This window comes from Ptychodera flava, chromosome 4 (assembly GCF_041260155.1).
Source record: "Ptychodera flava strain L36383 chromosome 4, AS_Pfla_20210202, whole genome shotgun sequence".
NCBI lineage: Eukaryota > Metazoa > Hemichordata > Enteropneusta > Ptychoderidae > Ptychodera > Ptychodera flava.
Window position 1 is genome coordinate 38,649,023 of NC_091931.1, and position 27,860 is coordinate 38,676,882.

General features: G+C 38.1%; 1 protein-coding gene across 1 annotated transcript; it reads right to left on the bottom strand.

Moving 5' to 3' along the window:
- Positions 1 to 157: 157 nt before the first annotated feature.
- On the bottom strand, positions 158 to 27,762 carry LOC139131695 (solute carrier family 13 member 2-like). The gene is made up of 14 exons (XM_070697878.1): positions 27,435 to 27,762; positions 19,763 to 19,871; positions 17,431 to 17,587; positions 16,816 to 16,951; positions 13,557 to 13,636; positions 12,865 to 13,053; positions 12,185 to 12,316; positions 9,795 to 9,914; positions 9,050 to 9,154; positions 7,268 to 7,352; positions 6,382 to 6,494; positions 5,761 to 5,922; positions 4,074 to 4,211; positions 158 to 3,416 (listed from the first exon to the last, which is right to left on the bottom strand). Exons 1-10 carry the CDS (start codon positions 27,543 to 27,545, stop codon positions 7,292 to 7,294), a joined length of 1,200 nt encoding a protein of 399 aa, XP_070553979.1. The 5' UTR covers positions 27,546 to 27,762; the 3' UTR covers positions 158 to 3,416; positions 4,074 to 4,211; positions 5,761 to 5,922; positions 6,382 to 6,494; positions 7,268 to 7,291.
- Between the last annotated feature and the right edge of the window lie 98 nt (positions 27,763 to 27,860).

Consider the following 27,860-nt stretch of genomic DNA (forward strand, 5'->3'; position numbering starts at 1 on the left):
GAATTGGTGACGTCGGCATTTTTGAATGACCTTCCTGTCGGATGTCATTGAATTCCCCGCACGCTATATCAATAGAGTAAAATGTTATTAAATACCTACTGAAATACCACATCCAATCATGCATGTATATTTTGAAAAATGACTAGAGACTGAAACATTGAAAATAAACAAAATTGCTTTATTTCCCGTCTTCTTTAAGCACTGCGTAGGTTATATGTTACAGGATTGTATACAGTGATTTTTGTTGTAAGTTTTATCTGTAAAATTACAACATGTAGGTAATGATGCATTACAAAGATCATTTGGACTGCTTTGATGAGTACAAGTAACCATGGAAACTTGAGGCGTTGACGCTAATGCGCTGGAAGTTGATCTAGAGGAATAAAATGTTAATGTCCGTTGTGATCTGAATTACAGATGTTGGATAATGGACAGCGATAACAACTTGAAAATTAGTTTATGAAATATTGAATATTTACACTGGTTATCGCAAGAATGGGGGAATCGTCTGTTCCTCCAAGGAATAACGGGAAACCAAAACAATATACATATAGTTTTCCATTATTACGTCACTTTGCGACTGTCCCTATTTTTGGATTATCTGTAGTTGGTTGTTTCTTACACTTGTTGATCATAGCAATAAAATAGATCACTGCCCATTGACTCACTTGACGTTGAACATGAAAACATTAATCACTTTCAAAATCGAAATTGGCGTTAAGTAAAATATTAAAACTGTTGGAATATCGAAATGTTTAAGGCGTTGCATGTCAATTTTGAGAAAACGCTCGGAGGAATCGCATCAAATCCGGTTTTGACAAGGGTTTGCGTTGATTGAAAATCTAATCTCGTTTACCCATTCTGCACTGCGGGGAGCTCTCATCCGGCTTCCCCAACGCCTAGCCTGGTTCCCTGCCCACTTTCTTCCGCTGGCTGTACCGCGCTTTTCGTTGGCACAGCGCAGCCAGCGGTAGAAAGTGGACAGGCAACCGGGGCGGCTGGATAAAGTCCCGCAGTGAAGTTTGGGTAATCGAGACAAGTTGTAATCTACTGAAAAAGACCGAAGATAAGACATGTCAAGCTTGGCCGGTAGGTTCTAACGGGCCTGATATATAAATATTTTAAAGTCAAAGGTTCATTTAGATACCATTATACAGATATATTAACACATTAATTCGGGTCTCGTCCAATCCTCCAATATATTAACACATTAATTCGGGTCTCCTCCAGTCTTATTCTCTGAGATGATCCCTACACTACAAATACATTGCATTGTTTTATGTAATGTTAATTTTTTGTACCTCTACTAGCATAGACCGGTTAAAATTTATCGGCAATTACACATCAAAGAAGTCTTCGGCAACCATAAAGCGTTAAATTTTCTGTATTTTGTCTATACAACGTCCCTTCAAAACAAATTGAAAGTAAACGTGTAAAGTGTTACATGTAACATGGAATGTTTTCATTTTGTGTGAATTAGAACGTTTTTAATAGGTAAAAAGGATAAGAAAAATTGTAGGCGTGAAAATTTGAACGGCCGCAACGTGCCAGCATCCTGATTATGTTGTAAAGCTGTTTCTCTTATTTTTGCCTCTTGCGAACTATTTTCTACTCCGGATTACAAACCATTTCAAAATGTATCATCACCCCAAATTTAATGACTAAGTGTATATATACGTCGCACCCGGATGCAGTTTTTGCTGTGTCAGGGAGGTCAATAAAACGGCATTCCACCTACAGTCTGTAACACGTCAGTTTGTTAACGGTGTCGTCTGCACCGACACGTGACATGCGCTTGGAATCGCACATTGTCTACAATGAGTAATTATGGATTGATTTAAGTCTTCAAATCACTCGTGAATGTTTTGACATTTAGTTTCTCATCCTAAATAAAACACCTTTAAAATGTGTGTCAACTTTGTTTTGTATCGCCAGACGGTATTGTTATGTCTAACTTTTTAATAACCATGTCAGTTTTGTGCTTTCCGCATTGAACATACGGTTTAGTAATTAGAAATGGTCCAGGGTCATGCTGTATGGGAGTGATCAAATTTGAGGGCTCGTCGTTGTCAGGCTCGATACATGTCCATTTTTAGGCTCCAGGCTTTTATATACTTTTTTCCAGACTCACCGGCGCATGCATACTTCCTTCCGCACGCAACGTTCACTTTTCACTTGCTCTGCAAAGGTAGAAATTTTATTCTGAAGTGTCAACTCGTCTTCTCTTTCAGACCTTAAAAAGATCTAACGAGCTATCCTTAAAGTCTCTGTTCTTCATCACAGAGTATACGCGAAACCTTCATGACCTCTAAAGGTATGTTTATATTTGGATGAGCGATTCCGTGCAATCCATGTTTATTTCAAGGCCCTCGCACGTCATTAGTCACGACTGGGTGCTAAACTTACAAATGTTCCGGCGCCAAGATTTGCAAGACTTGTTAGTTAAGGTAGTTCGCGCCTCGAAAGTGAAAGACTTAAACTTTTACTCAAGCTTTCCTTGAAGAATCTTTAAAACATTCTCTTTCAAAATCAAGAATAAAAATCGGGGGTCACCGTGCAAATTTTGGTACTATGGAAACAAATAACCCAAGATTTACCGATATTTAAAATTCAAAATGGCCGCCATCGCTATGTTAACTCTATGGAGAAAAAATAAAATTTTCGAATTTCGAAAAACTAAGCCGGTGAAAAGTTTTCTTACACCAAGAGCTTTAAAATGAACCTCCACAAGTGGTATATCAGAAAAGAATTGTAAAAGTTTGAGAGTCCAAATTTGTGTCCCCGAGGCGCGTTCTATCTTAAGGTGGAATTCGGGGACAAATATCCGAATTCTCGAACTTCTACAATGCTGTTTTGGTCTACCACTTGTGGGAGCTCATTTTGAAGTTCATGGAGTAATTAAAGATTTCACTGGCTCTTTACTATAAAAGTAATTTTTCCCCAAAGAGAAAATATCGGGAGGGCGGCCATTTTGAATTTTAAGTCTCAATTCAAAGATTGGGTAGTTTGTTTCTCTAGTACCGGCGAAATTTTGCACTGTGACCCCTGATTTGAATTCTTTATTTTGAAAGGGAACCGTTCATAGTTTCCTTACTGTAAGTTTAAGCTAAGATTTTAGTCATTCAGTTTCGATGTGCATGCTAACTCTAACGCGTTTTTTGCATTGTTGTTCATAGGCGAGCTTCAATTTTTTTCAAATTTAACATTCATCAACAAATGAAATGACCAAACACTCTAGCGGGCGGACGTTTCGAAGAGATCTATACAGCTGTTGCATTGGTAATATTGACCATCGCGACTTCTTCGAGAGCCCAGAGAGGAACGGATTTGAAATCAAAGATCCAGCACCCGTATGTATTGACGAAGAAATTCGTGAAGAACAGACATATAATGTTTACTGCCACGCCAGCTCGTGCCTGTGAAAAATGGAAATAAATGCATATCAGATACATAACGATATAACTAACGAAGTCGTGAAACATCGTTGTATGTGCTGTAGGCACTTGTATCTGAAAGCTAGATGCTTCGATCAGACTCACTGACAATAAAGGAATAAATCACAAATGCGGGTAAGTTTTGCTTTGAGGTTGTATACAGCTAGCAACCTGGACATACTTGAAATGAATGATTCATCTGTAGGAAATGAACATACGATGACTTCCTCCTATACGACAATCTGTGCTCTTCCATGAAAGTTAAATCGCACCTAGACATTTCCTCGGAACTGAGTGAGAAACTTAAAAGCAAACCATCTGTTGGTCTTGTCAGCGCAGGTTTCATCGTGAGTATGGAATTACAGTTATACAGCGAGACATTGACAAACTTAGTCGAGACTCGATTCACTGTAAATGCATAGGCATGTCATCGGGAAAACTGTACACATCAAATCCAACAATAAAACTTTGAGAAGACTTCTAAAATATAAAGACAAAGTCGAAAAATTACGTATGTGCACGAATAGGCAAGATATTAGGGATATCACGACATGATGGAAGAAACATAACGTGACGTCATAAAAATGATGTCATTGGATAAATAGCGCATCAAAAACCTTCACAAATAAAATCGCATACCATTTCTAGAATAGACACATTTCCGCACGAATAGATGATCATGTTCACCGGTGTTGCTACGGGCAACATGAACGCCAGGTTACAGGAGAACACCAGCGGTATCAAGTATAACCAAGGATGGGTCTGCGCCTCCTTGGCCTGAAATATGAGAGCAAGGTATGAACTTTTGAATGTTGTTGTTGTTGTTGTTGTTGTTGTTGTTGTTTTTGTTTTTGTTATTTTTATTGTTGTATGTTTATCACCATAATGGCCATCATCATAATCTTTGTCATTTTACCCATTATCGATTGTTGGATACATCATAAAACGCTCTTGATCTTGCTAACGTACTAGTTGTTTCTGATTAAAGGGATTTCACAGTTTTTTATTATAACACGCCACATGCTCATTCCGTGTTGCGATTCGCCAGAATGCGTCATGTGACGGGAAAAGAGATACGTCGTCCCCACAGAATCGACTAAAGTGACGTCAGAGTGTAATTTTGAAAAACTATCTACCTAGGGAAATAGTTTTTGACCAAAATTTGGAAAAGTTCCCGGTCACGTGACCGTATTGCCGCCAGCAGCTTTGAAACAATGGGCGTGAATGGCAGGGGATGAGCGCCCCGGATGAGCGACGGGCATTTCTCTAAAACAGCACGATTTTCAATTTAACAGCGGAGGAACTTGAACAACTCATCGATGAAAAAGATTCAAGTGCAGCCAAGGATGTTGCTAGGTATGCTTAGAATATATTTTGGAAGAAAGTGGTACAACTGTTACCGCCTTTGAGAAATCGCAAAGTAAACTTGTCACAACGACTTGTTGCAGTGCATAATATCAAAACTCATTAAAAACTATAACACAATACAACATGAGCGTGTGGTGTGTTATAAAACACCTATAACCTGGTCTTTATTCGGGCTATAGCACCCGTTCATTACCCCTCGTGGCCGTGTGTAACCAGAAACACATCGCTATATCCCTCGGCCTACGACCTCGGAACGGAATAGCGATGTGTTTCTGGTAACGCACGGCCCCTCTGGGGTAATAAACGGGCTTGTATTATTACTTTTTGTTGCTGACTTCCTTTCTTGAATGTTGTCCCTCTCTAAAACTGAACAATAATTTCCAGCATTTCAATTATTGTAATATTGTAACACTATTGTCAACAGTACATCATACACTAAGAGAGTTGTCGAAGGCGACGAAGTCTAGCGGTCCACCAAGTTGACCACAGGTCGCCGACGGGACTGGGCCCGCCCGATCTGATTTTTCGATATCCGTTTAAAGCCCTATGGGAAGGCATGTCGGACATGTCGACGTTAATTAATAAGAGCATTGAGGTTGAAAAAAGACCTCCACGGTGAGTGTTAGCTGCAACATGACAACCGTTTACCACCTCGTCCAAAATCAATACCATGATTCGTCAATTCATGGTCAAGTTTAATCCGTACCTGAGGTGCTTCCTTATACATGTAAAAAAGCGATGCTGATTTAACCGTATCCGAACAGTTAACCAACTGAGTTGTCGTTGGTACAACTTTACTGTACTGTGTGGATAATGCAAACATGCGTATGGCGAATGACACGAGTCCAACGATGAAATTATGATTAGAAGTTATCCGCAACACGCAAAAATTGCTGTAACAGTCGTAAACGTTGAAAGTTTAAAGTACTGAAAGTGGAAATGTTACAGGAAAACTTACCAGTGCGGTCAAAATAGGAAAGCATATTACAAAAACAGCGATATTACCGATCGTTTCGGTTGATATGGCAACTACAGTGGTTACAACAAGTACCACAACCCAGTCGTCGACGTCAGCAAGCCAATCAAAGCTCTCTTGTATAACTCGGTCGAGACCTGAAGACTAGAAATAGCCAGACAGACAGACAGGCGGAAACAGAAAGGAATAGAGAGACAGAGAGACAGAGAGAAAAACATGGAGACACACAGAAAAACAGAGAGCAAACAGAAACGGAGGGGCAGAGACAGACAGACAGATGGACAGAATTAGAGATAGACAGACATAGAGTTAGAGACAGACAGACAGAGACAGACACATATACAAGAAGAGTGAACAAGAGAAAGGAGATGAGCGAGCGCGGAGGTAGGAACGATGGAGAAGAGATGATTCTGTACGGTCGCAATGTTACAGTTTTTTGAAATTAAACTCGCTCGGATGAAATAGATTTATTTTGTGCAATCAAAATGTTTCAAGAACATAATATGAGATGAGCGTGCGTTAGATAATTTCAGAGGATTCAAAGCGAACTATTATCGACTTTAACGCTTCTCAATCAGTTTCTAGCTGTGAAAGCGTTCATACCTTTATACCACTGGCTAATGCTAAGTATCCGCCAACGACCAACACAACGCCCCATGGGAAGGCATGTCGAACATAAATCCAGTCTAGTATCGTTCTTGTCGGTTTGGGCTCATCTGTGAAAGAGGCAAGGAACCATTAATCTCCTCGATAATATATGTGCATCCTCGCACATCCTTTGCCTGAAAGTTAGCGACAGTGACTGTCAATCAAGACTGAGCTGTATTAAGTAGATATGGTTGGCTCTTTCAACTGGTGAATTCATATAAAAGGAAGATATCACCATGTGCTCCCGTAAAGAAGACATTGAGGAAATTGTGATTTGCAAAACTTAAAGAATATATTAGAATGAATCGATAATAGAATCCGAATTTCGGAGATAAATTTATGATTTACAAAACGATAGCACGTCACGAACCTCAATACGGTTGAATCTAAATTTAAGACAGCGCATTGAGAGTAACTTTGTGTTATTAGATGAAAGTTAAAGGGCCAGCAATGCTAACTTTTCATTTCTTCACCACTTTTATTTTGCATGTCAACCATAACTTCTTCTACTACTCCTCAAGACATGTTGATATATACAGTGTTCAGCTTGTCAATGCATGTGTGAACTGCGTTCAATTTGTTATTGTTGAAAAGTGAATTCTGGTCTGGACTAGAATTCAAATGTAAACAATAACAATGTATTTTATACATATATATCGTACGCTAAGTTGACAAGCTAAATCGTGGGTGTTTCAACATTATTTGGGGAGTAGAATAAGAAGTTGCAATTGATATACAAAACAAAAATAATGAAAATGTCATCAAAAGTAAGCATTACTGGCCCTTTCAGGTGGTTTGATTTTGTACAAAGGTCAACCTGAAAACAGTAGCATTTACTCGCCTGGAATGGTGCATGATGGTCTTCTCAGTGGAATGATGAAAATAAAACCGCAAACCCAAGAGTTACACCAGTTATGCCCACTCGTCTATGGATGAAAAAATAAGCAAGTATACACAGTACTATCGATATGCAATGTACAAATCCTTGAAGTATGGTTTTCATAGATCGTAACCGTAGAGAGCTCTAGTACAGAATTTGCAAATACTTACAACAGATGCTGTAATGACGTCTACATATTGAAACCCATCTTCTGCACACTATGTGAACGCGCATCTACTATATGGTTACGTTTTCAATGTTTTGTTTGTTGTTTGTTTGTTTGTTTGTTTGCTTTTTCTGTATTGTTCAATTTCATAAAATGACTTCTAATTTTCAACTTCGAAAGCTATAACATCGGTCATGCTTGATATGACAGTCTAGAACCACGTCTTGCGGCATGTACGGTTTGCCAGTGTTTGCATGTATATTATTTAAAGGCAATTTATCGCATACTATACTAACAAAAGTGTATGCAATCGCTGTTTTCACCGTTCCTTGTCTACGCAGGGTGTTTACTAAAGGTTCAGCATGTTTCAAGGCTGTGATAAATATAAATCATTTCTCAACTAGTATAAACGACAAGAGCATAGCACTCGATTACAGCTACTTTGCCGCTCCCTTCCTTCCCAGTTGATTTCGACCCGATTTGCTAACGTATCTAGATATGACTTCATGACAAAATCAAAGGCTTTCTACCGGTGTAAGTTATATGTTCAATGGCCACTAGCTGTAACTTTATACTATATTTTTCGCTATTTTTGTTTTGTACATCAATCAACAATAACAATTTAGTCTACACATTTACAGGCTGAGCTGACGAGCTAAATACTTTGTATCTCAACATGTCTTGAGGAGTAGAACAAGAAACTGTACATGTAGTTGATATTTTAGAAAAAAACATTTAAAAACATCAAAAGTTAAAGCTGGCTTAAAGTATATTAGATAGAACATCACAAATTTTCGCAAAAACAAGTGGGTAACAACTTCTTTGTTTTAATAGGCTTGAAAATGAGGGTTAGGCTATTTACATATATTGTATATAAAAGCTGAATCTGAAAATCTGTCCCCGAGGGGCATTTTACCTTCATAAAAGTAAGATGACTTGATGCTAGGATCTAAGTGTCACTGACAGGAATCACATACCGAAGAGTAAAAGATAGACAGAATAATTTGTACCGTTACCAGCAACATGGCGATCTGCGCTCATATCAATTTTAGACGATATCATTCGAACACTGGCCTGTCACTCTGCAGGGGTGTATAGAATTTATCTCCGTCATATTGACAGACGATAACTGGTATGCCCGCTTCGATCAAAAGTCTATTTAATGCGTTTCTGACCCTGTGTAACTTTCCTAGACAAACGTTCGCTTTCGAATTACTCCGTGGTTTCAAAGATTGTGGTTGGTCACCCAGGATGCCATAAGCTTCGCCTGTATGCCCTCAAACCGGTGTTCAGAAACGACATGCACGTCGATGAGCGCCACAAGCGGCGAAACAGCGAGTAATCTAACGTTGCTCCCTATATAGTATACTCTGTAGACAATGTAATCTCAGGTTCAATATCACGCCAGTGAAACGAGATAAAAAATATTGTACGGACACTGTATTGTTCACTTATAATGAAATCATTGCTCTTTTTTCTTTTTCTTTTTTTTTCTTTTCTTTTCAGATCTGTGAAATGCTTGGATAAAATCCGCCATCATTCTGCAATGACGCCATGAATAGGAAGAATTGACTTACGTAGATTTAAACAGCGACAACCATCCAGATATGAACTTCAAATCAGCAAAGAACCATAAAATAACCACAGAAACAACGATGAACAAGGACCAATATTCTGCCCACCTACAATAAGAATTATTAACATTTTTAGAGATACGCGGATATTTGGTATCACGTTAGTGTGTAAAAAAGGTCATAATTGAATTATGTAGAATGACAGAGATTTGTAGAATGACAGCGATTTGTAAGACAGATCTAGAATTAGCTGAGAAGAAAGAAACGCAGAAATATGAATGAAAGTCTTTGACGGTGTTTTTATGTACAATTTAGTTGTTTGTGGACGGTTAATTCCTGATTTTCACGACATGTAAATGGCTATATCTGAAATCATGTTTCGGAAGATTATATGAGAATACGTGGTTCAATGTAGTGATTACATACCGTTGGGGATGTTTTCTTAATAATGAGTATTGGATGATTTCTTACAGCAATATTTCTTCGACCGAGAATTTCAATCTTTGAATGAATCTTTAAAATTAATCCTTCCCGGTAAAGTTAATTTCAAATACCAGTAAATTTGAGATTTTTTTCGCTAATAAAATTAGCACGGGGAACATTTACTTTTATTGTCCATTATGAAAGAGAATACAAAAGTTTAAAAGTTTCCTGGGTAAACCATAGACCCTCGAGAAAAAACGGTCTATGGTAAACTATGTGCAGAGTTTACAATTTTTACCATGAGCATGCGTACAACCTTACTTACTTTGTGCGACCAAGCTTTGCGTATTCATTCTTGATATACGTCTGTAAATAACCATTTGACAAAGGATCGCTTGTATGTCTTGTATTAACACGAAGGGGTTCTTCTTGTTGCACTGTTATCCTGTGTTTTTAAAACAAAATGTCGACATCGTATTACTCTTTCAGCATTACGGTCTGTTGGACTCCTGAATTATCTGCTACTTGTTTGTAATCAGATGTGAACTGAAAATGCTCCCGTGTTTCAGTATATGGCAGTTGTCTGTCAATTGAAACTTTTCTCTGACGCTATTGCTACAAGTTTGCAACAAATTGCTATGATCAACATCACGAACAATGTGTTCACCATAGATTAATTCGAAAGATCATTAAGAACGCAAATTAGTAATTAGTTGAAGTGAAATTACTAATTCCTTTGACTGCTATCATTGTAACACCACTTTACACGTCAAGTGTAAATTGCCTTTGGTCAAGTCCTTCAAGCTGATTTGCCAAACTATGAAAGCTCATGAAATATGCAAATCATAGATTAGTTGACGCGAAAATGTAATTTATCGTTGATATACAAAGCACTTTCATTGACTTTGGTCCTATCCCTTCAGTTAGCATTTTTTTTTCGAAAAGTTCTTTCATATTACCAATTTGCTTTGGTCCAGTCCTTCAAGTTTAGTGTGGACTAATTTGGAATGTTCGTGAAAAATGCATATTATTACTTAGCTGACATGAGCATACAAGGTGCCTTTCACTAACACAATATCAGAGTCTGATAAATATCCATAGTATTAAAGTTTCATCAACTTTGTTCACATACTCCCAGTCTTAAATAAGGCTGCCTTCACAAATAACGATTGGGGATTGGAGTGGGGCTGGAGGAATCGTGATTAAAATCTTATTTTTTTCAGATCTCCCTCAATACCCTAAAAAAATTTCAAATCCCCCTCTATATGATCAAAATCCCCCTCCCAAAACTATAACGGCCCGCATATATGTAAGGGATGTGCGCACAGAAAAAATAAACATGTTCAACGCTACCTGTTCTTAAATTGATTCATTTTGGATTTATTAGTCTAAGCCGTGGATTTATTAGTCTAAGCCGACTTGAGTTAGTCAAACTCTTGCCAGGTCAATATACACTGCAAGAGCTTCGCTACACTTCGCTACACTTGTTCTCATTTGCATACAACTTTGCATATCGCTTCTTGCACAAGATGCAGGTCAATGGCACCTGCTGAAGAGCACACAAAATGACGATCATGAGAGAGTATGCTAATTGTGAATTCCTGGCTAATCATCAAATTGTGAAAATCTCAGAAACAGTGATCAACTAAAAATTTGTTTCTAAGGTTCAAGAAATATGCTAGATGCTACTGAACATTTACAACACCGCAAGGTCAAGTATTACATAAAATAAACGTTTTAATCTCCCTTTGGGTTAAATAATGGTAAGTTTGGTTTAAAAAATCATTTTATTAAGTCACACACATCATTTCAATTAGTCTTTACTGTTCAAAGTTTTACGTTTGCATCAGTTTACGATGAGAATGAGAAAATTTAGAAAATCAAGCATGGTGACCCTTCTTTTTCCTTTAATATTTGATTATTCTCATATGCCAGAATTTAAAAATCCCGGATAACTTTTCAAGTCTCCTGGTCTTCCATATGTTGTTCTCTGGCCTGATCTTGTGTACAAGTATGTTTCACTGTCATGAGCGTCATTTGACCAAAACTCTTCTTCAACTACCAAGTATATCAGAGTCAGAGCTATCTCCATCACTTCTCAGGTATGCAGTGACAGTGACACTGCAGTAGCAGGGTGGTACCTGATACTGACACTGCCTTAGGCAGTAGTTGTATTAACTTTGATAATTTGGCAATATTTTTGTTCAGTTTATGCAACCGTGCTCTTGTTCTACTCCCTACAGCACGTTGAAGTGTCCAGTATTCAGCTTGCCAACACAGCCTATGTACCATACATTTGTATCATAGACAAATGACTCAGCCTGGACTCGAATTAAATTATCACCTAATACATATTATGTTTACAGGCTTTGTCGTCAAACTGGATATTGTTTGTTTCTGCATGCTGTAGGGGGACAGAAGGAAATTGTAGTTGATATAATGCAGAGAATTATTGCACAAATCATCAACAATTGCAGCTTCTGTCCCGTTACTTGGCCAAAGTTCGTTTTAACGACAAATCATACATGTTTAGATTTTTTTAAAGATGTGTCATGAAATGTGACAAAAAAGGTTCCTAGGCGATCAATGATGCATAGCAGTAGCCTCGAAATCAAATGACTCAAGCCGTCAATTGGAATGTCAATGGAATGCCCTTTTAGGCTGTCAAAGATGAAAGTGATGTAACAAAAAGCGGAATGCTTTAAATGCGTATACCTCTCTCGTTTCTGTAACCACCATAGCAGTAGACACATCCAGAGATAACAGAAAACCAAACACACCAACTGCAGTGGAAATGCAAACGATATCCATGTGTCGAAGCCTACTGAACTGGACGTTCCATACTCACTGTAGGACCGAGACAAATGAAAGAGAAATGATTAATTTGTCTTTCATAAGCTTTTTATTTAGCCCATGAAGTATCTGATTCGTATGCTCCATAAACTCTGCACAAACGTTTGCCTTCCCAATGTACACATTGATCGATGAATTGGGCGCTTTTAATGAGTATCCCAAGTATATATTCAGCCACTAAAATCTTACTTTCTTTTCTACGTTTGCTGATACACGTACGATTTCTTTCTCTAAGTACAGAGTAGTTCTGACACTTCTTGGACATAAATTTGTTCAAAAGATATTAAACTAACAAATTTACATGTAAAAGCATCCCTGGGTATACAATGTTTTAAAATTGGCGGTGGCACGTGAATAATTGTTGCATTTCAGTGGTAAAGTGACTTTATAGCAAATGTGTAATGAGATATACCGTGACCTTCACATCGGGTATACTTGAAGAGAAGCCCAAAGGTTTTCTGTGATGATAGATATATATATCACCTCATGTATGAAATTCGCTACGAATTTGTTGACTATTTGTATATTAAGACGCTTCTTACTCAGTTAACATAGCGTTCAATATTATTGGCATCACTGTTCCTGTCAGAGTAGCCGAACCACCAATGTTTGTGCCGTAGGCAATACTCAGCATCAGGCAGCTGCCAACCACTGAACTTCTCTTGCCTGTTACAACCCTGGGCAATGGCTCTTCATTGGTGACGACGTCGTCAACGGCTTTCTTGTGGTTCCTAGGGAGTACAAATAGGGACAGCTCGAGGTGAATGATGCTGGACGAGAATGGATTTCTGTGAATTGAATCTTGCCTCTCAGTAGAGAAACTGAGTCAACAGGCGGTTTACTTATCTCTGGTAGTTACAAAAATGGCGCAAATTGCTACGTTCATTGTTATAGCAGCAACAGTGTTTTGTTCATCCGGGAAATCTTCCATTAAGATTTCTGCCCACAGAGTGTGCAACGTTCTGCTCAGATGATCCTGAGAAATCGAAAATCTATCGTCCACATTAACGCCAAATAAATAGAAATTGTGTTTCCGGTAACGTGTGTCCTAAAATTACGATAGGTAGGTCGGAGGAAATTTGAAAGTGCGAAAAAAATATCTTGGGTCAGCGGGTTTTTCTATGGTAGGTCGGGTTAACGGATCACATAAATTTTTATTTGACCTTAAACGGTGGAAACATGCTGAACTATAGCCTCTTCATTTTTTTTTTGTTTCGACACACTCTACACTTACACAATATCATCCATTTCCATTCTGTCTTTATCATCGACCGCTGACACTAAATCACATAATGGGTCTTCGTTGTCTTCGTCCTGGGAGGAAGGGCGAGAGAGAGAGAGAGAGAGAGAGAGAGAGAGAGAGAGAGAGAGAGAGAGATTAATTGTCTTCCGTTACTTTGATGCATTGTGTTCTTACCGTTCATCGGAATACGTTGTTCTTTACGTTCAGAATAACTGTTGCAATCATATCCCGTGTTCAATGGATGGTTAATGCAGAAGTTGCGTAACATTTGAATTATTGGCGCATGCATCCTATCGTCTGTGTTTATCGCTGGAGTCGACCTCTTCAACGTTCATCTCATCGTTTCAAAGGGCAGTGGATATCTTTTTCTTGGCGAATAGGACATTATGTTTTAAAATTTACTATCTCCCAGTCCGACTTTCATGTCTCGCTTACGAATGTTTCTCTTTGAAGTGATCGGTCACTCCCTTCGGGCCATCCTTGGCAGTGGGAATCTATCTCTCCAGATGAAAATAATATAAACCATAAAAAGTTTTCTGATCCAGATAAAAATATTCACAGAACTTCAGGCTCTTGATCGTCTTGCAAGTCAAAAGTTGCCCTGCCGATAAATCAACGGGCACTTTGCAATTGGCTCACGTTATTTAAGATGATTTAGCACTTAACCTATACACATTTTTCAAAGCAATGTTTCTTATTATAAGAGATGACATAAAAACCAATCGCCTCATACTATATATTTTCAAAAAGCAGAGAACCTAAATGTTTAGTATGGTAGCAACAATTTACTCGAAGGATGAAGGGAATACATATTTGGGGTAGAAAAGCCCCATTTTGGCGTTAATGATAGATATCAAAAATGATAGACACATTCCAATTTCTACATAGAGAATCGTGTCACCCGACAGCAACATTTAATGGCTTTATCAAAGGTGAAATCCTCAGATACGCTCGCACTTGTAACAACAATGACGACTTTACTAATTTAAAAAAAGTCGATTTCTTTAGAAACAAACTACTCGACAGACATTACAAAAACAACGAAATCACGAATATAACAGAAAAAATAAACCACAGCGTTCGTAATACACTAACAAACTGTACAATTACACGTAAAGAAACAGCAAACAAACTCATCTTCAGTACGACATACAGCCCCTACATAAAAACAAAAGATCTTAAGGCAATTCTTTTGAAACATTGGGCTGAACTGGAGAAGGACTCAACTCTAAGGCATCTATTTCCAGAATCACCAATCATTGCTTACAAGAGAAACAAAAACCTAAAAGACACACTAGTCAAAACAAAATTTACAGAAGCAAAGAAAACAAAAACAAACAAACCGAACCACCAAATGGACTCACAACGAGACCCAAACATTGATATTCTTGCCTCGCTATTCGACGAGCAGGACCACTAAAACTTATTAAAATAAATATTTACAAACACAAACCAAGGAAAGAATCTACATTGCGACTGATAAGAAACCACACTCGGGTTTCGAAACGCAAGCGTCAAAGGGCCACTCTATCAAGTGTAACACCATAGGTCCGGCTGCGTCTCGCCATAAGCTTTCCCCACACAAATAATACATTACCGTATACTCTAATCCAAACTTCCCTACAAATATCCGAGGCGAAACAAACATTTTTCTTAACACAAACAATCGGATAAGAATGTAGGAACACATTTTTGAAACGAATCAAACACAAACTCGACACAAAAACATTTTGGATAGTTAGGTGGGGAGCCTCTTTCACCTTTTTACAAAAACTAGATACTACTTTATGAAATTTAATGCCTCATTTGAAACTGGAGTATATGCAGGAAAAAAATGACAGTTTTGTTTTTGCATTGTCTATTTTCAATCTTAAATGGTAGGGGTTGAAAAACCGACATTCGAAAACATCTAGATAAAATCATGATAAGCAAAATTGAAATGATTATTATTCAAAACACAATTGTGGTTTTGTTATATAGTATTTAAAGAACATAATGTGAAAATTCTACAAAATTTGACCAGGACGGACTAGAGCTCAGTTTTTTGAAATCTTGAAAAAGGGAGTGAAAAAGAAGCCAGGAAATCGGGTTATTTAAATAACTTGCACAAATGTGAAAAGGTGAATCCAACCAATACTTCAAGCTTTGCTTAACAAATCCACGACAACTGAATGAATCTTCGCAAAAAAGTGATTTCGAGGAAAATATAATAATAATTGGTTTATTTACCCGATTTGAAAAAGTCAATTACATGACACATGAACTCGAGAGGGAGAAAATAACAAAGTAGAGGGTAAATGGGGAGTCGGGAAATAGCTTACAGCTAGTCTAGCCCGAACTCCGTCATGGTAGCTTGTCTGAAAACACAGTTAGCAAGGGGGGCTCATGATAACAATAACAGATAGTTCTTTAAGTAAATAAAAGAAAAGTGCTGAAATAATTACAATATCGTAGAAGATCACTGAATTACTACATGGCAAAAGTGAAATCTGTTACTGATTGATCATATATTGCCTAAAAGTGTGTTTGAAGTTATGTAGAGAGTTTGTGGACTTTATATGGAAAGGTATGTCATTCCAAACTCTTGCTCCAGAAAAAGAAACAGCAAACTGGCCTGAATTTGTCATTGCATGATATGGACGCTGTGGTTATGTCTAACGCCATCTTAAACGACACCTGTTAATTCGTTGGCTGCTTCAAAACACTTTGTTTTGCTGTCGACTCATTCACCGACTAGCTCCAAATTCAAGTTTACACCATTGGAACTAAATTTGGGATAATTGGATGGTGAAGTAATGTCTATTTGATCTGCAAATGTAAGCTCATCTGCTTTTCCTTTTAATTACACACTGTTTTTTCATAAGTAATTTGTAATATCAGTTATAGGGCACCTAACATTTTGAGAAATTTGAAAAATATGAAAATCCAATTATCCCAAATTAGTTCCAATCGTGTTAGTTTATTGAGGTGAGCCAAATGCAAACTTGCCGATGTGACAATATGCAATGGATGACTGGCCATTAGACTCCGGCGTCTCCAAACCATATATTGAGTTGACAACGCTAGTCGGTGCCGGGGCTTTGCAGTATAGCAACACTATCATAACGATTACACCTCATCCATCCCCCTCTGGTCATATGCCCCCCCCCCCTCCTCGAAATTTCCCATCCAGTAGTCAGCGTTAGGATTTGGGGTGGTGTTGTGGTATATGTCCCGTTGATTTGTTTGTCCAAGAACCACTAGTACTCACCCTGGAGTCTATTCCCGGACGAGACGTCGTCTGGTCGGCTATTGCTTTCCCGATGGACACCATCATTGATGCAACGGCGGTGTTTGAAAACCACATCGAAAGAAATGCACTCAGGCTCATGAGGCACAACATCAATCTGGAAGCAGTCATTACAAATATATAGGTCAAAGCAACACCAAGACATTCCATCGAGGTTATATGAAAGCATGAATTCAACGGGTTACCAGGGACGATCAAGCATGCCTCAAATATTGAAAAAGTGAAATAGAAGAGCTTACATTTGTGTACAATCAGACCTTGTGAAAAATAAGCTGCAGATTTTCATGTAAAATAAGTCGAAGTTTGCCTACTTAACAAACCAATAAAGGTCGAAGTGTACAATATTGTGTTGATGTCGAGATTTCCTATCATAATATTTATTATGAATCAATAGGTATGATGGTCTGCTACAGTAACCCGAAGAAAGAATGTCACTTAAAAGTAAGAAAAAAGGAATATTCAGAATATTAAAAGTAAATATGGCAAATATCAACTCTAGACTATCGCTAAATGAACAAATTATGCCATCGATGCACCATTGTTGGTCGATAATTGTTCGTAAAAGTATGGGCCTACCTGTAAGGGCTGTGTCCCACCCGTCTGAGCCCACTCAATGCGATTCTCTTGTGGAGATTAGTACGTTCCACGGAAGAAGCAATGATTAAAACCCCTATCAGAAACAAGATTGCATCTGCCATGTAACTCCTGGCCACCGTCTCTGCATCTTGTATGCCTGAAAATCGCAAAACGTGAAAAAAACATCCACTGTCATTTGGTAGACGACGGCATATAAAGGGATACAAGTTGCCATACTATTTATTGGTTTGATTGTTGTCTTTTTGTCAGTTTGTTTTCTCTTAATCATGGGTCATCTTGCAACCACATATTATAGTCATATAAGTCTAAAATCGAAATTGATTGTTCCTGGTCGTAGGTTTTTCCAAACCTGGAGCGAAGGCGCGACTATTTTAGATATTCCTTTGTTTAAGTGAGTCTTTAAGGATTTTCTATACGTTTCCTTAATCTTGATCTGTGTTTAAAATTTTACGACAAACGTTCATGCTGTGAAACGTTCTGTCACTCCAGCGTCGACCTTTAGCTATGTTTCCAAGGGGTACAAGAGGGCTTTTAGTAGACATGTAGAGAGTTTGACTTGCAAAGATGCGCATGTTGACATAATTAAAGTTCTTGTTTTGCTTATATATATATATATATATATATATATATATATATATATATATATATATATATATATATATATATATATATATATACACTTTCTAAAGTTCTGATGAAGTTGATAAACTTCCGGTTGCTGAATTCTACATACAATCCAATGGCAAATATATAATTATCGTTCCTTTTACACCTCAGTCTTAACTGTTGTCTTTCTATCTTTTCACTCTTGACTTGTGAACGTAAGCGCGCCCTCTAGCGCTTCACCGCGGTCAACCTCATTTACCTGATATGATGTAACGATGTGGTAAAGACACTCATCGGTGAGGAATTGCTCGACAACATACTTTTGTAACGCTTGTTGTATTATTTTTATTATTATATTTATTAAACATATTCATGTATCTTTTGTTATTTATTGATTTTGTGTCATAAGACATGTCCAGTGAAGATAGGCGACTGAAACATGTAACCAGATATTAACTGAATATGCTCACGTGTTTTACAACAGGTTCATTAATAGTAGTGCGCTTCACAGAACAATGAGATATATGTTATCATTATATGTAGCAGGTTTTTTCAACTTCGCACAGTACTCTCAGAGTTTAATCACTAATTACAAAACTTTATTTAATATGCAAATGAGCTGTTCATTAACTTGACACTGCTCAATGCTTTATGGGACAATTAGATATCCATCAGATCAACATTTGTAGCACGTTTTATTTAATTTAATGCTTTAATTTTAGAGTAATGTCACCAATTACAAAGTTCATTAAATATGCAAATAAACCCTAAATTAACTTCACACAACTAAATGCTGTACACCACAATTAGAAATGTGTCGGATCAGTATCTGCAGCAGATTTCATCACATTTGGTGAAGTTATATCGGAGTTATATGACTAATCACAAACCTTCATAAAATATGCAAATGAGCTATTTATTAACTTGACACTACGTAATGCTTCGAAGTATAATTAGATATATATCAGATCGATATTTGTAGTAAGTATCATCAAGTTTGGTGCAGGAATTTCAGAGTTATCTCACTAATAACAAAAGTTCATTAAATATGCAAATGAGAAGATAATTGACATGACACTCACAGCATCATCATAATGTTCTTAGATTGTCATCTGTGAAAAGTTTCATGAAATTTTGTGCAGTATTTCTTGATATATGTCTACACTGTCATTACCGTCTCCAAAGGGAAACCATTGTACGGGAAAAACGATATTGCATAACTTCATTAATATGCAAGCCACACTAACCAAAATCTAATCAGTTCTTGCAAGTAGCATATGGTATACGTGTACCAAATCTGACTTGAATCCGTTCTGGCGTTTTTGAGTTATCGTGTAAACAGACAGACAGAAGACAGACAGACAGACACACACACACACACACACACACACACACACACATACACACCCACACACACACACACGGACAGACAGACAGACATCGCTATGACATTAGCCCACGTGTTTACACACGTGAGCTAAAAATCACTTTTGTAAAATCATTGGCTTCTGAGGAAGCGGATTTTGTACATATGAAGAGTACTGATAAGATAAAACGTTAACAGCATTGCAATAAAAACGCTGGATTTTCAAAGGGCACAATGAAATGGAATCGAAAATTGTTCACATTTGTTACACAGAATCACACACGAGGAGAAAAGTTTTCCTTGTTTTTGACAGAATGCAATACAAAAAGTGTCACTTACCTAATATTGGAAAGAATATCGCCGGCAAGAAACCTGCGATCGGCATTGGCAATGTTTCAGTCATTAAAAATATTATCATATTGATGGCGACGTAACCACATCTGGCAGCCTGGAAATGCACACAGAAATACACAAGAAACACTTCTCAATATGTGATGAGGCACACGAGGAAAGAGGACAAAAACAACGACGATGAAAAAAACGAAGGGTTCGACAAAGGATTGGATAGTGGAAAGATTTAGCTTTATCGCTGCATCTTTGTTGCGATTTCATAGTACACTTAAGTACTTGAAGAGATATAGAAATACGGTTACGCTTTGTATCTCTTTGCATAAAATTTCTATTTAATATCCACGAGGCTGCATGCTGATAGTCAAATTTCCGTAAAATGCTCCCTCTCCGACCAGTACCTGCTATGGGTAATTTGGACAGCAGACTTCCCAATTTAGATTTCCTCCGTAACCCAGTGTCGATCACTTTGTAAAATTAATTTCAATATTCTCTGCTACATGGCTACATTTTTTAGCTCACGTCTGTAAACACGTGGGCTATTGTCATAGCGATGTCTGTCTGTCTGTCTGTCTGTCTGTCCGTGTGTGTGTGTGTGTGCATGTGTGTTAGTGTGTGTGTGTATGTATGTCTGTCTGTCTGTTTACACGATAACTCAAAAACGCCTGAACGGATTCAAGTCAGATTTGGTACACGTATACCATATGCTACTTGCAAGAACTGATTAGATTTTGGTCAGTGTGGCTTGCATATTAATGAAGTTATGCAATATCGTTTTTTTTCCATGCAATGGTTTCCCTATGGAGACGGTAATGACAGTGTACTGCACAAAATTTCATGAAACTTTTCACAGATGACAATCTAAGAACATTATGATGACGCTGTGAGTATCATGTCAATTATCTTCTCATTTGCATATTTAATGAACTTTTGTTATTAGTGAGATAACTCTGAAATTCCTGCACCAAACTTGATGATACTTGCAACAAATATTGATCTGATATATATCTAATTATACTTAGAAGCATTAGGCAGTCTCATTTGCATATTTTATGAAGGTTTGTAATTAGTCATATAACTCCGATATAACTTCACCAAATGTGATGAAATCTGCTGCAGATACTGATCCGACTGATATCTAACTATAGTGTAAAGCATTTAGTAGTGTTAAATTAATTAAGGGTTCATTTACATATTTAATGAACTTTGTAATAAGGTATATAACTCTGAAATTACGGCACCCAAGTCAGTCAAATTGGGTACAGATATTGTTTTGATAAATATCTAATTGTACTGAGAAGCATTTGACAGTGTCAAGTTAACAAATAGGTCATTTGCATATTTTATGAAGTTTAGTAATTAGTGATATAACTCCAAAATAACTGCACCAAATGTGATGAAATCTGCTGCAGATACTGATCCGACAGATATCTAATTGTGGTGTAGAGCATTTAGTTGTGTGAAGTTAATTAAGGGTTCATTTGCATATTTAATTAGGGGACAAAGCCCTATGGGGCTTGTCCCCTATTGTATTTACTCAGGATCACTTCTTCTTCTTCTTCCGTAAATTCTTTGTAAAGCTAGATCTCCAAAACCGTTGTGCGCAGCCTTTTCAAACTTGCAGGGCTTATCAGGCATACTGAGTACTGGTGCACCTGACCCTTCATATTTTTATTGGTCACATGACCTGACTGTTATTAATTATTAAAAATTTTCATTACATCTAATTTGCATAAACATTGAAAAATCGAAAATCTGAATACAAACTTTTTAGACCATACTACCTAGATGCTTCATACCGAATTTCAAGAATTTTCACCCTGCCGTTTATGAGAGGAAGATTTTTTTAAGTATTATTTTTCTGATTTTTCAATAACCTTTGACCTCCCCTATACCTCTGCAGCTAAGCTATACCAATGGCTTATTCTGGCCTATGCAAGTGTCCTGGGGGCCGGGGGCTAGTGACTACTGAACAATGACCAACAGGGGATCAAACCGCAAATCAAAATTTTGAGGATGAACTTGCCCTATGACCCTAGCATATTTCTATACCTCATTGATTATGCACATATCTAATTCCGGCCTTCAAACTAGAGCTAGAGTTCTGATTTTTTGGTACACAGGGACATGTATCAGTGTTTAGGTTTTTTAATAAAATGTCACATGACCAGCATATCTAATTCTTGGCAAGCCAAAAGAGCTGGAGGTCTGATTTTTGGTATATAGGGATAACTATTGAAAACAATTTTTTTCATAAAATGTCACATGACCTCGATGACCCTTGACCCCAAATGTCCATATTTGTCCATTACTCAGTAACCGCAAGTGCTACACCGTTCATATTTGGTATGATGGGAGACCTTATGACGCAGCATCCTGTACCTCATTAATTATGCACATATCCAATTCTGGGCCAGCTGATAGACGGATCTTTCAGTCTTCCTCATAATGGCCCAATTCATTTTCAATTAATTATGTCACTAATATCTACACTTTTCGGATTCATTTTAAGGTCTTCGAATTACCAGACAATTAGTTTACCATTTGATTTCATTAATACCATTTAATACATATTTATTTTACTTTCCTAAAGTGATCGGTGATTTCATCTATAGGCCTAAGCGTTTTTCAGGTAGACTTTTGAGTACACAACATTTAAAGGGACAAAGTAGGCAATTTTTCATGAACTTTATTTGATATGAGATACTACTTTCTTGTTTGACATGTTGAAAGTTACTAAATGAACGGGTGACCATGCATATATTCGTCCCCAGTTTTAGAGACGATAGACGAAAAATTTGCGAAAACGAATTAAGGGAGTATTCGTTTTTTACAGGGAGGGGGGTCGGTGGAAATCAGGGGGGGTTGACTTTTACAAAACCGCTTTTTAGGGGGGTCAAATTTTACAATCAATGATTGAAGGGGGGATCAAATTTTATTGAGTTATGGAAAAAAATTGACTTTGGAATTTCACCGAAATGTTGCTTGTGTAACCGATGTTTCGAGACGGCAGAATAATAACCGACCGAAGCTCAGCCAAATTTATTTCTCTAGCAGGGCCAACAAGTCCGAGACTGGCGTTAACCTCTCTAGAGCAGCAACAGAGCATGTAGCCCTGAGTACAGGTCTGAGTGTTCCTGGCGTTATACGGCCTCTACCACAGCCCTGCATGGTCTGTGGAGATAACTGGGGTCTCTGCAGCGAGATTCAAAATGAGGATTTCCATGGGTAAACAACTTGTCGAGTACGTTATCAAATTGTAAAGAAAATGTTCATGCTGTTCTTAATCAGGATTAAAGGGAACTTCAGACCACAGTATGCGTAGATGGAGTAAATCTATAGATCTGGCGACACAGGAATTAACGTTGCGCTCGCGACTTTATTTCCCCAGGTCAGCCCGATGGCTGCCTGGGGCAACTCTTAGCTCCGAGAGCCTGGAGATATGCTCACTCCAAGGCCCCCAAAGTCTGACTCTCCAATTTACAATACTCTGTCGACAAGAAAACTAGCCAACGCTAGTTTCACAATGATTAATACGTAGTATGTATGAGACATGTCACAACACTATTGTTTTAAATCCAAGCTGTGAAAATATGAAAAGCGATACTTAACAGCTAGTTCTGATAAAAGTTCGACTACATCGTCTTTCTATTGTCCAACCTTGCGTGAGACATTTCATGCATAATCATAGGAATTCACGAGACTCGCGGGTGCCTGGAATGGCGCTGCCATTGAATTTAAACAAAAGAGACTTGAAAATATAATTTGCAGCCAATTTTGAAGAATTATACCTCCGGTAAATCGTGAGAATTCAAGCCCAAATGTCGAAATGTTGAAATTTGGCGAATTACTAGAATGAAGATTTACAGTAACCGGTACAAATTATAGAAACATGACAACGTTATGTTTCAGAAAATGAGCGGTTTTGGACGTTAGGAGAAGTTAATTGCATCTTTTCTGGGATTGGTTAGGAGGTATAGGTAGGCAGGGAAAGGATTTTGCCCCAATAGAGCAGAATTTCGGCCAAAAAGACCGTTTCTTCATTGCGGTCCAGATCCAGGCCACAGAGACCTCAGTTCTCTTCATAGACCGTTGCAGGGCTGTGGTAGAGGCGTAGGGTTTAAATAAACAGTCCGATCCGCATAAAGTTCGAGCTGCCGCTCACCGATTTCTTTACATATCTGCGGACTTGAGTAAAACTCAAAATAGAGAAATATCTGACTTAAAAAGCACACGCTGACACTCAAACCTTCCAGCGCAGCATGCAACGGAAAACACTCTCTGGAAAGTTCCCGTCTTGGACTCCCTAGGTATACAGCGATAACACACAAGAACTCGCAGGCGAAAAACAAAATACACAGGTCCTCCATACATAATCTATGAGAAGCTATGCATTATTTCTTTTAAATACAAAACTAGCTCAATCTGTGTATTTATAGACTCTTGATTATTGATATTAATGTACTTGATAAGACTAGGGTAGTTACCAGTGCATGTGTGAGCAAGAAATTTGATTTTGGAATTTCACCGAATTGTTAATTCACTATCTTGTCAGAGGAAACTATGAATATTTTTTTTCCAATACAAAACTAGTTAAATCTGTGTATTTATGTACGCTTGATTATTGATATTAATGTACTTGATTAGACTAGGGTGGTTACAAGTGGATGTTTGTGCAAGAAATTTGATTTTGGAATTTCACCGAAATGTTGATTCACTATCTTGTCTATGAGGAAACTATGAATAAGTTTTTTCCAATATAAAACTAGGTAAATCTGTGTATTTATGTACTCTTGATTATTGATATTAGTGTACTTGATTAGACTAGAGCAATTACAAGTTCATGTGTGTGCAAAAAATTTGATTTTGGAATTTCACCAGAAATGTTGATTCTCTAGTATGTGAGGAAACTTTTTCAGCCCAGGGTTAATGAATCAAATCTGATGATTTTTTTTATTGGGGGTCACATTTTACAATTAATGAATTGAGGGAGGGTTAAATTTTAGAAATTTGACTTGGAGGGGGGGTCGCTTTTTACATTTCATTTGTCGCTCAAATTCCATCGACCCCCCCTCCCCGTAAAGAAACGAATGCTCCCTAATGGTCATGACCATTAATTCATTTTCGCGATGGTTTCATTTTATTTGTCTAAATTCGAGGTCGAATATATGCATGGTCACCCATTCATTCAGTGTCTTTCAACATGTCAAACAATATAAGTAGTATATCGTATCAAACAAAATTCATGAACAATGGCCGACTTTGTCCCTTTAAGACCCAATACAGCCGTTATCGGAATCTGTAAATACAAGCTCGCGCACGTAGTTCATGCCAAGTCAGTAAGGCGCAACAAACACGAAACCTTTGACAAAACCGTCCTGCCGCTAACAATACCAAACCCACAATCTGCAGTAAAGTCTTGACAATTCCGTTTTTCTTGCACGGAATTCACAATGCGCAGAGTTGAAAAACCAAAAACCAACGTTTAATAAAAGAGATATTAGTGTAACTGTATATAACGAAACTTAGACTTGCCCAATAGTTCTTTTACAGTGCAGTGCGCTATGGGATACAAAGCGTACGTTACTCCTGGCTAATATACCGAAGGCTAATATACCGATTTTACTATTTTTCGACCTTGACCTAAAATTTGTAGGGGAAATTAGAGCTGTTCGTAACTGCCCTCGCACTAGCATACACGGGAAAAATGCCTTCCCACTGAATTTAATTGACGCCCACTGCCCTCCAGCATCTATGGTCTGCCCACTGCCCACTCGCCACAAAAATTCAAGCTCCCCACTGCCCTTTCCCCACTACTGACATTCCCCATTGCCCACTTAATGTCCTGTAGGCAATCAAAGACAGCGCAAAACCTTGAAAGCAGCTAGTACTACACCTAAGAACATTGCGCCCCTCTTTAGGCGCTTATATCTCCCCACATGTTCTATCAAACACGACTTTCCCTTCCCTCTCCGTATTTTCCGTTACCCACTGTCAAAAATTTTCTCCCCGCCCACTGAAAAAATGAAATTTCTTCCCCGCCGACACTAAATACTGACTTTTTCTCCCGCCCGCGTATTAGTTTTGAAATTTGCCCGTCCGCTGAAAAATTGCGCACGAACACCTTTTTGCACGAACAGTTCTGTTGGCGGCACCTGAAAGAAAGCACTTGACAACTTGATCGACGTTTATAGGTCTTCAATGACCGCTCACATTTGTGTGACACACGAAATACGACAGAAAGGGACAACGGGAGGGCGTCGCTCTTTACGAGACTTTTTACGAGTAGTTTTCATCACAATCCCCACCGCGTGATGTGAAAATGTGTTGTTCACCCACTGAAGAGTCTGCTACACAAAAACGGGAAGAACACACAACCCTTATTGATTGGACACGCACTTCTGCAATACGACATACTATGCAAACCCAACATTTTGCTTTACTTCCCGGATGTATTGTGACTGACTGAAACAGTATGATGGCTATATTGCAAATTCATTCATGCGTCATGCAGTGTCATGATGCTGTCAAATAAATATTGACAGGAAGTGCAGTTCCTTACAATTTTTACAATTTCAAAGCTTTAGGAGATCAGCATCATAGCCATAAAGGTATATTCATTTTCATTTTCATATTAATTGAAGTATTTTTAGTTTGTGCCGCGAGTACCTGTTCTCTTGGCAAAATACTTCCCCTTTTTGATCACTTTACGGCCGCGGCGATTAATAATTGTGGGGACACGCACACGTGGTCAATTTGCTCGAGAGAGCCGTATGCATGGACAACGGTCGGGTTATTTATGTATATTTCGAAATGTACTTCTGTATATTCGGTCTCTGAAATATGTATATATAGGCAAGTGAAGTAAGCTTATACTTAAAATGGGCCAACATTGAAATTAAAGATAACCTGCCATTGATTCTCGACTCTTTCACAGTGCCTGACTTATATCATTTAAGCCAGTATATGGCTACTGCGTTATGGCAATTGAATAGTTCACCAATCCTGATGGATTTCCTGTAGCTATCATAGACCATGGAGGTAAAAAAGAGAACCTTCAAATCACCCGTCGATGTAGTGTAAGAGGGTAGTGTATGTACGTATGACCAGGCATGACCTCCACTACCGACCAACAGAGAATCATATCAGTTGTGCGCTTTGCCGATTTGCACCCTAAACGTATTGACTTTAACGAAGTTTACAATTACTGCAGACTGTCAATCGACCAACGCTTATCAAATAACGTATCTCCTCCCGAAAAATATGCGATCCGAACTGTAAAATATAGCTACGACTGCAGCAGAGTAAATAGCCATAGTGCTATTGCAGTCGGCACAATTGCACAACTACACCACAGACAAATAGAAGAAACAGTTTCTATTTGTCTGTGACTAAACACAGAGCAAGGCTCAACCCGGGTCAGTGTCACCCCGGAGTACGCCTTTTAATCGTAGCCTGATAAAAACTCAGTCTTAATAATTTTCTTTCCAGTAGTAAATGCGGAAATCGTTCTTTGACCGCAGGCCCAGTGCCAAAAATATAAAACACATCACACTAACAGCAGGTCGAGTGAAAGTTCATTCTGGACTCATCATAAACACGTCTATAAGTGCAATGCGTGTTGTGGTTATTCGATCATTTTTGACGGCTAGTCAAGACTTACCTTTGAGCGGAAGACCAAGGGCAGAAACAATAGCGGAACAGCTATGCTGAAAATTTGCCGTTTTTTGACAAAAATCAGTCTTGCAACTCGACACAAACTTGCTGTGGTCATGGTGTTATCACAGTATCATGTAGTTGGTCCTCTTCCAAAATCGGGTTACAACTAACTATTTAATTTACGATAGTAATTTCGTCCGTTGTGACTGATAATAAACACCTACGATAAATCGTCTGAAATTCGGATTTCTTAGACAGAGCTGTTCCATTCTGTTCTGAAAAGGGGGGTCCGACGCTGTCCGAGTTTTCAAAACGAAAGCTCCATGTAGTTCAAAGTTCAGTCTTGAGTGGAATCAGTTACAGGAAATCTGTTGCGGTCGTTGGTTTGAATTCCGGCTGCTGGACTGTGAAGTCAGGACAGGTAGGACCG

Bases quoted from the DNA above. Each gene is read 5' to 3' on its own strand.
- LOC139131695 (XM_070697878.1), bottom strand. From the start codon at position 27,545: ATGACCACAGCAAGTTTGTGTCGAGTTGCAAGACTGATTTTTGTCAAA. The intron at 13,637-16,815 runs GTGAGTACTAGT...CCTTCCTCCCAG, and splicing joins GTCCGGGAATAGACTCCAGG to GACGAAGACAACGAAGACCC. The intron at 9,915-12,184 runs GTATACGCATTT...TTAAAAACACAG, and splicing joins TGGTTACAGAAACGAGAGAG to GATAACAGTGCAACAAGAAG.